Source organism: Saccostrea cucullata, unplaced genomic scaffold, assembly GCF_032062105.1.
Source record: "Saccostrea cucullata isolate Sc308-1 unplaced genomic scaffold, CSIRO_AGI_Scuc_v1 ctg1501, whole genome shotgun sequence".
Taxonomy (NCBI): Eukaryota; Metazoa; Mollusca; class Bivalvia; order Ostreida; family Ostreidae; genus Saccostrea; species Saccostrea cuccullata.
Window position 1 is genome coordinate 205901 of NW_026927204.1, and position 14100 is coordinate 220000.

General features: G+C 33.3%; 1 protein-coding gene across 1 annotated transcript in view; it reads left to right on the plus strand.

Annotated features, from left to right (window-relative positions):
- LOC134273709 (transcription factor CP2-like) overlaps positions 1 to 14100 on the plus strand; it is a 209188-nt gene that overhangs the window by 188260 nt on the left and 6828 nt on the right. The window contains exon 11 of the mRNA XM_062755915.1: positions 2286 to 2480. Within this exon, the coding sequence (XP_062611899.1) occupies positions 2286 to 2480 (195 nt within the window). The remainder of the gene's footprint in view (positions 1 to 2285; positions 2481 to 14100) is intronic.

Below are 14100 nucleotides of genomic sequence, written 5' to 3' on the forward strand. Positions count from 1 at the left end.
AAGAAAAAAGAACGTTGATATAGCCTAAATTTCAAGGTTTAGAAAGTATATAACACATTGTACACATTCTATAAGTAAGTAATACAAAAGCAGTGAAATGATTATAATTTTGATTTTATTTTAAATTCCCGTTTATCCCCAAAGTGAACTTTGCCGATTGGTTACACTTTCATGAAAAGGTTGAAATGGTTCGCCGAAAAACATTTCTCACCCTACGACAGTCAAGGAATCAGATATCATTTATGTTCAATAACTTGAATCAGATCTTTGAGATAAGAATGTTAATATAAACTCCACTAGACAATCTTATTAAAAAATAGTTTTCTAATTTTTGTCTTTTGTATTAGTTTAATATGACACAAGTGTGCATGGGAAAAACAGTGGTAACGTTTTATACTTACTATATACATCGATATTGTTTCTTGAAAAACTATTACTTATAACTATAATTTAAGATCTGTTTTTTCATCGTGCAAAACAAATGATAGTAGGTATCTTATCTCATTTACACATTTAGTCTTTTCTTTTTCTACTTCGAGAACCAGCCAAAATCAATTATAGAAGACGTTTGAGAAGACCCTGGAATAAATCTTTAGTTTGACACAGAATTGTAAAGTAATTACTATGTGACAATCAACGTATTCATTTACATTTCATTTATCCTTATGTTACCTTCGTTCAAACAAACGCCCGGATGCCTGCATAAACACCTATTGCGAAATGTCAGAGTTGACAGAGGCAGCCACCATTTTGGTCCCACTTCAGGTGTTTAAATGTTAATATCTAGAGTTTAGATTTATTAATATTCAAACAAATTATAAAGAAAGCATCAATAAAAAGGTCTCTATTACCATTCTAAAAATAAATGAAAAATATTGAAAAACAAAAAAGTGAGAAAATACGAGGGTTGATCCAAAAGTTCGTGGAATTTCTTCATATTTCATTTATTTTAAAGTGGAATCGGTTGAATGTTACAAATAAAAATATAGACACTGGAGGAATATTTTGAATTGAAAAACATTTTGAATATCTTAGATAGTGGCTCTATGGCAGTTGCCATAGAAACGGTTGTTTGGAAATGCAGGGGAGACATTAACACGTTCATTATCATTTTCATTCTAAATACGTGAAATGAGAATTAAACCGCCCCATGTGGTATATAAAACAAAAAAATATGTCATTATTACAATTGCCTGATCTTTTATAAACCTCTGTGTGAGAGTTTTACTGATTTTACTGGATATTTTGTGAATAGGTTGATGATTTATTGTTCATCTTCAAGTTGTTAGACAACGTCAAATTTCGGTCAAGTCATAAATCCCGAGATGACTCTATCTTGAACTCGTATATTATTGACAAAGGCTTGGGAAAAATGCATTTAATTACTGCTTTTCCAGTGGCATAAGAAATTTAAGAAAAATAGAACTTCCATGGACGTTGATTAAAGGTGTGGTCGCTTTTTGGAAGCTCTGTTTTAAGTGCGTATCACCCTAGACAAATTTCAAGCGTTAATGGACGTTGTCGGCCGCTGTACTGTTCTTGACATCGCTACTGAAATTGGAACATCATATAGTAAGATGGGTAGTATTTTGAAATATTAGTGAAAAATGAAGATAAGTTGGTGCGAGAGGATACCCAGGTTTTCTTGAGAAAAGAAATGGAGAAAAGGCCAGCATTTTGTAGAATTACTTGCTAGAATTGGACATTAGGGCGAGATGCTTCTATAACGTGACCTGACATATCTAACTAGATGTAACGTCGAAGTCTCCCCCGGGTTTCACAACTATCCATTTTCAGAACGCTCGTGTGACCTTATAGGTAATTGGAAACTGGTGAAATTTTCCAATATTGTAACATTATGACTCTATTTTATGAATATGCCTGTTGTTTGCTTTCATCAAATCAAGATAAAATTTTAGGAAGAAATTCCACGAACTTTTGGATCAACCCTCGTACAATTTTTTTATCTTTGCATTTCCTAATAACAGGAAGTATTGACGACGAATGAAAGGTTGCATCCTGGATAGTATTTATCACGATCTATAATCGCTGAAAGTTTCGTGTTGATATCTTTTACCGTTTTTGAGTTTAACTGTGGACAAAATGTCATTTTAATTTCAGAAAATTGTCCGTAACTTAGCAGCGGAAGTAAGTTTCCAAATTTAAGAAACAGTAGATAGAATCACTATAAGGTCTTCCGTGATGACGGAAGCCTTAATTAACAAAAAACTGTCAAAATCCCTTGGGTAGAAATAATTAGACACTGCCTCATAAAATTATTACAGTGTACCATGCCCTCTACCTCGAGCACCTGACAAGCCAGGAACTTCTGGAGAAGCTTGCCCAGCTCTATAATGTCAATGCAGATCAAATTGGAGAATTGTACTGCCAGGGACCCTCAGGAATCTATGTCCTCCTCAATGACGAGGTCCTTCAAAACATGTCCGAACAGTCAAGATTCTGTGTGGAGGCCATGAAATGTAAGTTTTAGTGCATACTTGTGACTATTATCTTTTATCATTATCTCTACAGGTCAGAGACAGAACAGCTTATCCATTAGTAAGGTATCCATTGTCAGTCTGTCTATCCATTCTTCAAAATGGTATTTCTTGAACAGTATGAGTCAAACTTAATATATATAAATCTATATGTTGGTTTTTGATCTGGACCGTACTGTTGGCATGGTTTCTTTATTGAGATCATAGTTGCCAACTCACCCGATTTTTTAACCTGTAACCCGATTATTATACCCCCGAAAACGAAGTTTAGGGGGGTATATAGGAATCACCATGTCCGTCTGTCCGTCCGTCTGTAGACAAGATTTTGTCCGGACCGTTTCTCAGAAACTGTTGGATGGATTTGTCTGAAAATTTATACACTTATTATTCACCATATGAAGGTGTGCACCTGGGATTTTCATCATGATTGGATGATTTTTCTGCATTTTACAGGCGTTTTTCCTTTTTTATTTTGTGATATTGTTTGGCTCATAACTAGAAAACTATTACACATACAATCATCAAACTTGGACAATTTATGCATCTTGGGTAGACGGTGTGTCACGACCTATTTCAAGGTCACTGTGACCTTTAATTTAAGTGATTTTTTTAAAAAACTAAGTCTTTAAAATTTTAAAATTTCATAATCCTAAAAAATGTAAAAATATTGTTGTATCCTTATTAAAAAATGCTAAATTAAGTAAAAACTTATTTTTCCATCATATACTTTACAGCAAATTCTGTAAAAAATGTTAATGATTTGAGAGGAATTCAGTTTGTCCCATGGGCATAATTATCAAGCACTGGTCAAGGAGAATTTTTGATAGCAGAAATGTGCATGTCAAATTAGAGAGAAATTAATGACTTCATTGTCGGGAGTTAACTGGCAAGAGCATCATGCAGTATTATCTTAATTTGTCTCTTGGGAGTTGGGCAAAAAGAAATGGCCTTATAGTTGCTTGTGTTAATTAAGAGTTCTTGATGGCTGTAGTTCAGATAAACATCTTTCAATTGGTGTAATGTAATTAAAACAAATTGATGTTTTAGTATATGATTAAAACTGAATTAGTATTGTATAATATAATTAAAATTAATTATACATGTGTTCATTGAAAAAAAAATACATTTCAATTTTTATATATTTGCAACAAATTGCAGTCATGTCTCACTTAGAATTTTATAGTCTAAAGAATAATTATTAATTTTTGATTTTTTTTTATTAGACTGTAGCATTTCCATTATTTCATAAAATATGCAATAAACAATTTAAAGCGGCAGATGGATATTTGTTAAGCTCTAACACAGCCAGTTTAGAATTATATGATGTACGTATTATTTGTTTTAATTATATAATCCCTACACTGTAAGTCTCTTAGAGATGTATGTAAAATATTTTAAACCTGATAAGAAATGGAAAATAGATCATTGAAATCTGTGTCAATCTGTTAATCAAGGTTACTTGATTTTATTGCACCCTAACCAATTTATGATTATTGAACAATATTTGATTGGCGTATCATGCTGTGGCGGGGCACTTTATTAGACAATAGTGAACACCTCTTACTACATCCATAAAATATTTCTGAATTGGCACCTATTTATTGGACAGTTCTAGTTTTTTATGACCTGGGGGGTCACACTTTTCACCCGATTTTTGCCAAACAACCCAAAAATCTCAAGATTTACGGATTTGGTTCATAAATTAGGTTGCACTTTTAACTTCAAGTTACAACCCAAGCTTAAATCTACGTATACAATGCTGATGGATTAATTATCAGTGCAGGTGTAAACAATTAACTGGGTGTTGTTTTGACAAATCGTTGTTTGAAGTCAATTTAAAATGGCTTCAGATAGAACTAGATCATTATCAGGGCCAGCAGGCAGAGACACGTCCCTGAATAAACCAAGGAAAAGAGAAACGATAAGTATGTGCATATCAAGGAATCTTGGAAAACAACTTTTATAAGATAAAATGATAGAAGACAGTATAGCCCTAACTGCATATTTAATACATATTGCACTAGTTAATAACGAAAGAGGAAAAATAAGTCTAAAGCCAAAATTGGAATACTTTCAAATTTAGCAGAAACTGAAATTGCTTTTAAAAAATGCACACCTGATTCAGGTCAATACTGATAATATTATATGAAACCTTCAATGCTCTCTTTTAACATGAAAATTTATGATCAAATTATATATGATTTTTTTGTCATTGTAAGGTAAAGCCTTTTTTGATAGAAGAATTCTCAATACACAAAAACTTATATATATCAGTATATATAATTTATTCATGGTAAATATGTCGTGAATGTCTTTACGCGTTATGACCAGATTTTTTACTTTCCAAATCTGGTCATGACCAGATTTTTGCATGTTGTAGTTTGGCAAGTATGATTGAGATCTTTCTACTTTCTATGGAAAGAATTGTTGATTTGTTCTGTGATAGATATATTCCCTTTAAAAGACATTATTTTTGTCATTTTCAGGTCACCTAATTCACTCATGTGACCTACTGCTATCTGTTTTAATCTGTTAATTGTCCATCACCTGTCAAAAGTCAACAACTTTTGAACATTTTCATAGTTCACAGATAGCCAAGTACATAGTTATGTTGAATGAGGCTATCTCTTCATAATTTGTGAATTTCAGGGCCCCTGGGTCAGGGGTTCTGGTGTTAGGGGTGGGGCTCTAATGATTATATAGTGAAATGAATGAATTCTTTGAACATCTTTTCCTTTGCTCCTGGTTAATTAATGCCAATGATCTAATTACAAATTTAAGGCCAGTATTTTTTTTTATTTTTAGATATACAAACCCGCCACTCAAGTTTTTGAATTTTCAGAAAAAAAAACAGAATTTTTTGTCAAATTTGAGTCGGGATCGAGATTTCAAATTTACGAACTCATTTTGCAAAGTTCATAGCAGCACCATAACTTGGTTTGGTGTAAAAAAAAATTTCGATAGAAGTGCCATTCAAAACATTTCACCCATTCAGAGGACAAATAAAATGCTGAAGACTTTGTTGCTTGCGGGTGAGATGATAATGTATTCGTATTCAAAAGTATCTGTCTGCAATTATTTTCCTCCCACAGGTTTAATACTGCCCGTGGTAGCTATTGCCAGTGACATTGTTCAGGTCTCTGTTATAGTTTACAGTCTAAGCATCATTCTCCAGAAAAGGGTCGCTTATGCATCAGATGTAATGACTAAAACTATGGGAGAAGTTAAGTTCATTTGAGGAAGAAATAAACAATAGCCAGAAGAAATTAAATAGAATTCAGCTATTAGTGTAAAAAGCAAGTATATACAAATATATACAGGCATGTAGTATCGTTTGTGGCAGCATTGATTTTTTTAAAGAATTGATTTTTTTTTTTAAATATTTTGATCAACATCACAAAATTTATATCACTGGCCCAAACTGGCAGATGATAAAATAAGCAATTAAATGTTCTACTTTCCTATTTGTAACCTTCATGTGTCCAGTGGCAAAGAGCCTGTTTGAATAGCATAAAAAAGAAGCAAAATGAATGTACAAATGTCAATAATTTATCCAAAATTTTTTTTAATTTTTAGCTCACCTGAGCAGAAGGCTCAAGTGAGCTTTTCTGATCACATTTTGTCTGCAGTCCGTCTGTCTGTCTGTAAACTTTTCACATTTTCGACTTCTTCTCAAGAACCGCTGGGCCAATTTCAACCAAACTTGCCACAAAGCATCCTTGGGTGAAGGGGATTCAAGATTGTTCAAATGAAGGGCCACGCCCTCATTCAAGGGGAGATAATTGGGAATTAATAAAAATTTTAAAAATCTTCTTCTCAAGAACCACTGTGCCAGGAAAGATGAAACTTACGAGGGGTGTTAGAAAAGTTCGCGGACAAGTTCTATTGTGAGCGCGCTATTTCCACGAAACCGGTCAAACTTTCCAGATAAAATCTTTACCTTTTTTCCAATAAATATACAAGAATTTGGTGCTCTCCGGTTATTATTGAAAAATATACAGCATTTTTATTTTGATAAAACTTGCTTCACGGAGCATGCTACATTTTGGCACGTTTACATCACAAAGACTCTTTATTAAAATGAAGAATTGTACAATTGTAGCGCAAAGAGATTTATGATATTTTACCTGCCGCTTAAGTATGCAGGAAACGTCACTGGGGGAAATTTTGAACTAAATTGGATGGTATATGACTGTTTTATAGCCGTTTATAAATGATCAACGCGTAAAAAGACAGCCAAAAATCGGAACGTCATTGAGCGTCATGGAGCACTGCACTACGTAGAAATTATGTGTGCAGACAGGAAAATGTCTAAAAGAGATTAAAATGTTCAAGATGCCGCCGGGAATTTCCTACACATACAAAGAACAAGTTTTCAAATGGTTATAGCTTCATAAGAATGGAAGGAGGGACATTTTGAATGATTAACTCCATCGATACTTCAATACCCCCTTATGGCATGGACGTTGCGTTGCGTCTATATGGTTTTGCATAGTTTCCATACCTGATCGATTAACTGCATAGACTTTTTTTTTATTTTTTAAGATCTCAATAATATACGAATCAGTACAAAAGACATTATAGTAGAAAAGTAACATGTAGATATTCAATTTTAAAGTAGAAAAAAGATGAGAAAAATCTAAGAAATGAAAGATTTATAAATATAACTGCGACAAAGCTTAACAGGTTGAAATATGGTTGTCACGTCGCTTACGTCAAGTGATTGCTCCGTGAATCCCATGACTCCATAGTAAAAATAGTTGTAAAATTTCAAGATTTTATTATATGGACCTGATTTTTTACATACCAAAAAACAAAATGTAGGAATTCATTCAGACATAGGTCGTACTTCACAGCACACAATAGATTTTCCGTAATTCAATGTGTCCGCGAACTTTTCTAACAACCCTCATATATGGAAGCGTCCTCAGGTAGTGTAGATTCAAGTTTGTTTAAATCATGACCCCCGGGGGTAGGGCGGGGCCACAATGGCCAATCAAAGTTTTACATAGAAATATATAGGAAAAATCTTATTCTCAAGAATAGTAAAGCCATAATTGATCATATTTATATGGAAGCATCCTCAGGTTGTGTAGATTCATGTTTGTTCAAATCATGAGCCCCGGGGGTAGGGCGGGGCCACAGTGGACAACTAAAGTTTTACATAGAAATATATAGAACAAATCTTTAAAAATCTTCTCAAGAACCACTGGGCCAGGAAAGCTTAAACTTATGTGGAAGCATCCTTGGGTAGTGTAGATATTAAATTGTTAAACTTATGACCCCTGGGGGTAGGGCAGGGCCACAATAGGGAATCCAAGTTTTACATAGAAATATATAGAACAAATCTTTAAAAATCTTCTTCTCAAGAACCACTGGGCCAGAAAATCTGAAACTTATGTGAAACCATCCTTGGGTAGTGTAGATATTAAATTGTTAAAATCATGACCCCCGGGGGCAGGGCGGGGCCACAATAGGAAATCCAATTTTTACATTGAAATATATAGAACAAATCTTTAAAAATCTTCCTCTCGGACTACTGGGCCAGGAAAACTGAAACTTTTGTGGAAGCATTCTGGGGTAGTGTTGATATTGAATTGTTAAAATCATGACCCCCTGGGGAAGGGCGGGGCCACTATAAGGAAACCAAGTTTTACATAGATATATTTAGGAAAAACTTTTAAGATTCTTCTTCTCAATAATCGCTGGGCCAGGAAAGCTGAAACTTATGTGGAAGCATCCTGCAAGGGGTAGTATAGATTCTAAATTTTTAAAATCATGAAAGGGAAGGGGGCAGGGTGGCAAGATAGGTATAGCAAGAGGGTAAATCTGGTAAAGAACTGCATACCCAAGTTGCTCAGGTGAGCGATGTGGCCCATGGGCCTCTTGTTAGGGTATGCAAACCAAAAATTACATCACCTTGACCTACATTTGATTGATTGATTGATTGTATATTGTTTAACGTCCCTCTTGAGAATTTTTCACTCACAGGGAGATGTCACCGTATGCCGGTGAAGGGCTTTAAATTTTGACCTTTACTCGGCACTCGGGGCCATTGAGCAGTGAGGGATCTTTATCGTGCCAACACCTGCCGCTGACACGGGGCCTGGGTTTTTAAGGTCTCATCCGAAGGACCCGCAACTTTCACTTCAAGTGTCGAGCGCATGGCAAAGGAATAGTTGCTACCCATTTTATCGACTAAGTCAGTCGTGGCCGAGATATGACCTCCCGATCAGGAAGGGAACTTTCACTTCAAGTGTCACATGATTTAGCGCATGGCAAAGGAAATGCATAGTTGCTACCCATGTTTCTAGAAAAAAAATATTTATTTCAACTTTTACTAACTTTTTTTATGTTCGATGAGACAAAAGAGGGCATTAAGATTACTTCATATTAATTAAAACATGTCGATATGTGTGGATACAAAACTTAATCAAATAAATGAAGTATTCTGAATAAGTAAATCCTCCATCAATATAAAGGAAACGCATTTACATTAAACGGTGTAATTTATTTTCAGTCTCTAATTGTTAAGGGGAGAAAACTTTTCCAATTATTTTCATAATTTGTTTTGTCAATCTATGTAAAAAATAATATAACAAATGTAGCCCTTTACCAGCAACCATAGATATATCGAACGGTTTGACCTCGCACTTCGTTCGGTCGATACTTTTGATATACATATTATGGCTATATTTATATGTATCTCAAGTACAGATTGACCTAGAATTGTTAAACTTTGTCAGTTGATGCATCTTGGGTGCAAAAATACTTAGTTAGTGGCTTCAAATAGAAGTGATACTGTAAATCACTTTTTATTCACGAGAACTTTATTTTCGCATAATTACGCAAGACAGTATGCTCGCAAAAATTAAATTCTCGCGCATAATAGTATTCCTTAAGATTATATAGAGCAAGAACCAGAATTCATGAACATTTTGTCTTGCTAATCAAGAGTCTACAGTACCCGCATCGTTATTCTTTATAAGTCTATCGTGTCCTATCGTGCGTGTATCCTATCGTATCGTGCGTGTATCCTATTGTATCGTGCATGTATCCTATCGTATCATGTTTTCCGTTTATCATGTTTTGCGTTTTCTATCGTGTTTTCGGCTTATCGTGTTTTGCGTTTATCGTGTAGATTGTTTATCAGGTTCTATCGTGTATCGTGTTTTGCGTGTATTGTGTATATTCGGAAACCCTCGCTTTTTATCTTTACTACAGGAAGAAACTACCAAGGTATTCTGAGTTTCTTTTTCGTTTTGTTAACTAAAATAAGATTATTTTAACCAAGAAAGAGAAAAGAAAGTTTTATCCCTTAGTTTTTCATCATTAAAAGAAATATTAAAGCGTGGAAGGAAAAGAAGAAATATATAAATAATATAATTAATATATTAAATAATAATTAATAAATTAAATCAAGAAAATAATCATATCATAGTCAATCAGAGAATCAAAATTAATTTTTGAAAATGAAATAATCGATTCCCTGTTGTTGTTTTTTTTTTTATTCATCGAACTGTATGATTTTATTTGGTCAAAATTGAATATTAATAAGATTTTTTAAAATCAACCAGAGTCACTAGAGAGGATGATTTTTGGTAAGTCACGGGTATACGTACCCCTCCCTCCCAAAAAGGATATGTATCTTTTTTAAATGCAATATTTATTTTCTCCCGATCAATCATCTGGTAATATGAAGAATGTGTTTTCACCCCTGATCTGCATGTTTGCACAATTATCTAAAATCTTGATTAAAAAAAAATAATAACAAAGCATTTAAGACATTGATCCAGATAACTTTAACACTAAATTTGTCCGTATAGGCTTAATTTTTAAAATTTATTTTTATCATTATCTAATTAGTTAAATTCCTTAATATGTCTAAATTAAAAAAAATATATCAAAATTATAAAATGTTATGCATGAAAGTGCTCTACCCGATTTATCACACCATGGCAGTTACTATAAAATAGAAGTTTTTCATTAATTTTATCTGGCATTAGATAATCTAAAAATAATAAACAGGAAAAAACATGATGACTTTTAACAGCTAACCTTTTCGGCGTGGAAATATACTGAAACTAGATGCTGTCATGAGACAGTAATACCCGCACTAAGGTGTTTGCCTCTAAATGCACACTTCTTCATATTGGGCTTTACCAAGGAAAAAGTCAATATAATTCAATAATTTACATATTACATGTTTTATCAAATTGAGCATAATATGCTCAGGTGACCATGTGACCCATGGGCCTCCATCTAATAAGTATTTCATATCCTTAATTCATTACTAGTCTGAATTAAACAACAGAATTAATTAATGATGTAAATAAGGTTTGATAAAGGGGGGGGGGTTATAAATTTTTGGCACATAATTGGAACTTTTTAAATCTATTTTCTCATATCTATAAATCAACAAATAATATTATTCAAATTAGTGTAAAGAGTTTTTGATGAATTTTTCAAAATGTGCAAAGTTTATTTATATTTGACAAGGCAGTTCTAAACTTCTTGAAAGCTGCCATATACATGTATACACAATCAATTTAGTCAACCCCCACCCCTCTCCCATCAACACACACACACAAACACACCTAATTTGCCTGTTTTTGGAAATAGGCCTAGATGGAAAGTTAAGATAAAACATCTTTCGTAAGTTATAATTTTCAATTTGTTCTTGCACTATACATGTATTTGAACACCTGCATCACATTGGGCGTCCGTCACATACCCAACTTAAGTACTAGTTTTACCATTGGCATTATCATTTTTAGATTTCACTGCACGTGCAGTAGGCTACTAGTGTGGTATACACATCATTGCATATAGGAATTATTTCATTTTGTGTTTTAATTGGATTATATTTCATGAAGATTACAGGACCTAAATAATGACAATCGGTAAGTACAAAGTTTTGGTATAGATTTGGGTAAAATAGTCTGAAATGCAAACGGTTAGGTTCAAGTTTAAAGGATCAAAGGTCATCCGATGCTTTGACATTCTGAAGAGTTATCCCCCGTTATCAACGTTACATTCAGTTAAAAGATCCAGAATTTTTTTCTGGGACTGGGAGGGAGGGGGGTTTCCAGACCAGAATTTCCTGAGAAGCTAAAAAAAAAAAGAAGTTATGTTTGGGTCTGTTTTCTAAGGTGGAGGGACACTTAGGGCATACAAAGTCATTTTTATTTCCTCCAGTATATATTATAGTCCTGCAAATTCCAAGGGGGGGGGGGGGGGGGGTGAGAGGGCGATCAGCCAATCCACTCCCTGTCCCTGTAATGACAAATGATCATGTGACTCCTAAATAGTTGGAAAGTTTTTCCATTTGACTCTCCATAATTTTGTTTCTTGTGTTATTATGTTATGTAAATTTAATGGTATAAAGGTTATGAATTAACCCCTGGAGGTCATTCCCACTCCTAATGAGCTGGAAATGTTCACAATATGACTGCATTAAATTAAATAAAAGTGCATCAATGATAAGATTACTTGACATTTTTTTCATGAATTTGTGTCAACTTATCTTCTGGCGGCGGCCTTAAGAATAGGAATGAAAATCATTCAGAGATGGACCACATTAAACTATTTGTATAATTTTTTTTTAATGTAATACAAGTAGTAGTTTGCATACATAAACAAACAGGGGTCTGGGAAGGGGTGAGGGGAAGGATCGAGTTAATATTTCTTTATGTCTTAATGGTTGAAAACTCCTAAAATGAATGTTGACCTCAAATCTAACTTGTCCTCATTATTTTTCAAGTGGTGGTGTCTCCATATGAGTGAAAAATTCCTGAGAGGGATGTTTAATAACAAACAAAATGACATAAAAACACAATATTGATTTGCGTTAAGAAATATGCAGGGGATTTTTTCCATCATAAATCTTCTTCTCAAGAACAGCAAGGGCATTATTGTCCCCCGTTTTGGGGAAAGGGAGGGGACGTTAAATCTCATTTGTCTGTCAGTTTGTACATTTTATTGACAGCTTTAACCTTGGTCATAACTTTTGAATAATAAGAGATACTGCTTTCCTATTTCACATGTACATTACCACAAAACTTTCTAAATATACTATGATTTTTTAACCCAAGTGAGACCTTGACCTTAAAGTTTTACCTACTTTCCAAAAAATAACATTTTAAATTGATCAATTTGAAAGAGAAAAGAAAGGGCATTCAAATTATACATGTTTATTACATGTGAAAAGACTTTTCTAAATATATCATTACTTTTGACTCTGTGACCTTGACCTAGAAGTTTAACCTACTTTTCAAAAATATTATATTGTATATATAAATTTTGATTCAAAAGAGATATGACTTTTATATTTGACATGTACATTACCTGCAACAAAATGTTTCAGAACATGCTATGATTTTACCCCTTTGACCTAATTTTCAAAAATTGATATATGATATGGGTGCATATTCAATGACATAATATGCCATAAATTATGGCATCCCATTCACTAAATCACAGAAAGCAGAGGACCACAATTCTTTGAATTTGCTTGTATAATCTTGATAGATGGAAACATCGTCATATAATGTAGATTCAAGTTTTTTATGCCACACCATGATTAGGAATACATGTATAGTTTTTGTCATGTCCGTCCTCCACCCTTCCATCTGTCTTTCCATTGGGCTCAAAGAAACTTTCTAGATATTTTTATCAAAGTTCATATGTTGATGCATACTGATGTAAATATCCAACTGCAGCAATATTTTTTGACTTTGACTTTTCCTTTGACCTTCACGTAACTTTTCTTTAAAGAGGCTGGGTGGTTGCGGCCATTTTTAGACTATTTTGATCTCCTTTAGAAGAAGAGCTCCATATAAAGGTATAATAAAAATGATAAAATGATCAAATTTTAAAACTAAAATTTATGAAATTTTTTTTTTTGCCAAATGATAGTTGACGGCTTAAGATATCATATCCCCAAATTTAAGTTATAACCGGTGGTTAATAAAAAAATAATTTGTTGACCCCCTAGCCTCCTTAAATTACTGTTTAGCTTTATTTTAAAGAAACCATTCAATTTGTGTAATGAAACTTTACATGATGATATATACTTATGTAAGCTTTACAATACTTCACTCTTTTTTACCTTGACCTTTCCTGTGACCTTGACCTCACTTTTCTAAAATTAATGTCTAAATCAGTTTTGAGTAAACAATTCAAAATATATTTATCAAACTTCATATGCTGATACATACTGCTGAGAGCTATTAATACATCAACTTATTTTGACCTTGAATTTTCCTTTGACCTTGACCTCACTTTTTAAATTTGTGTTTATCTAAGTTTTAAATAAACCATTAATTATAGTTTTATCAAACTTCATATGCTAATAGTAAATTCATACTGATGTAAGCTTTTCAACTGCAACAATTAACATTTTGGCCCTTACCTTTCCTTTGACCTCTCTTTTCTTAGAAAAAGTGTTAAGGTCAGTTTCATTAAATCATTCAAGATATTTTTATCAAACATAATATGCTGATAACTTCGTCAAAAACTTCACCTTGCACATTCCTCTGACCTTGACCTCCATCCTTTTTAATTTGTATTTTGCTTAGTTTTAAAGAAATAATTTAAGACA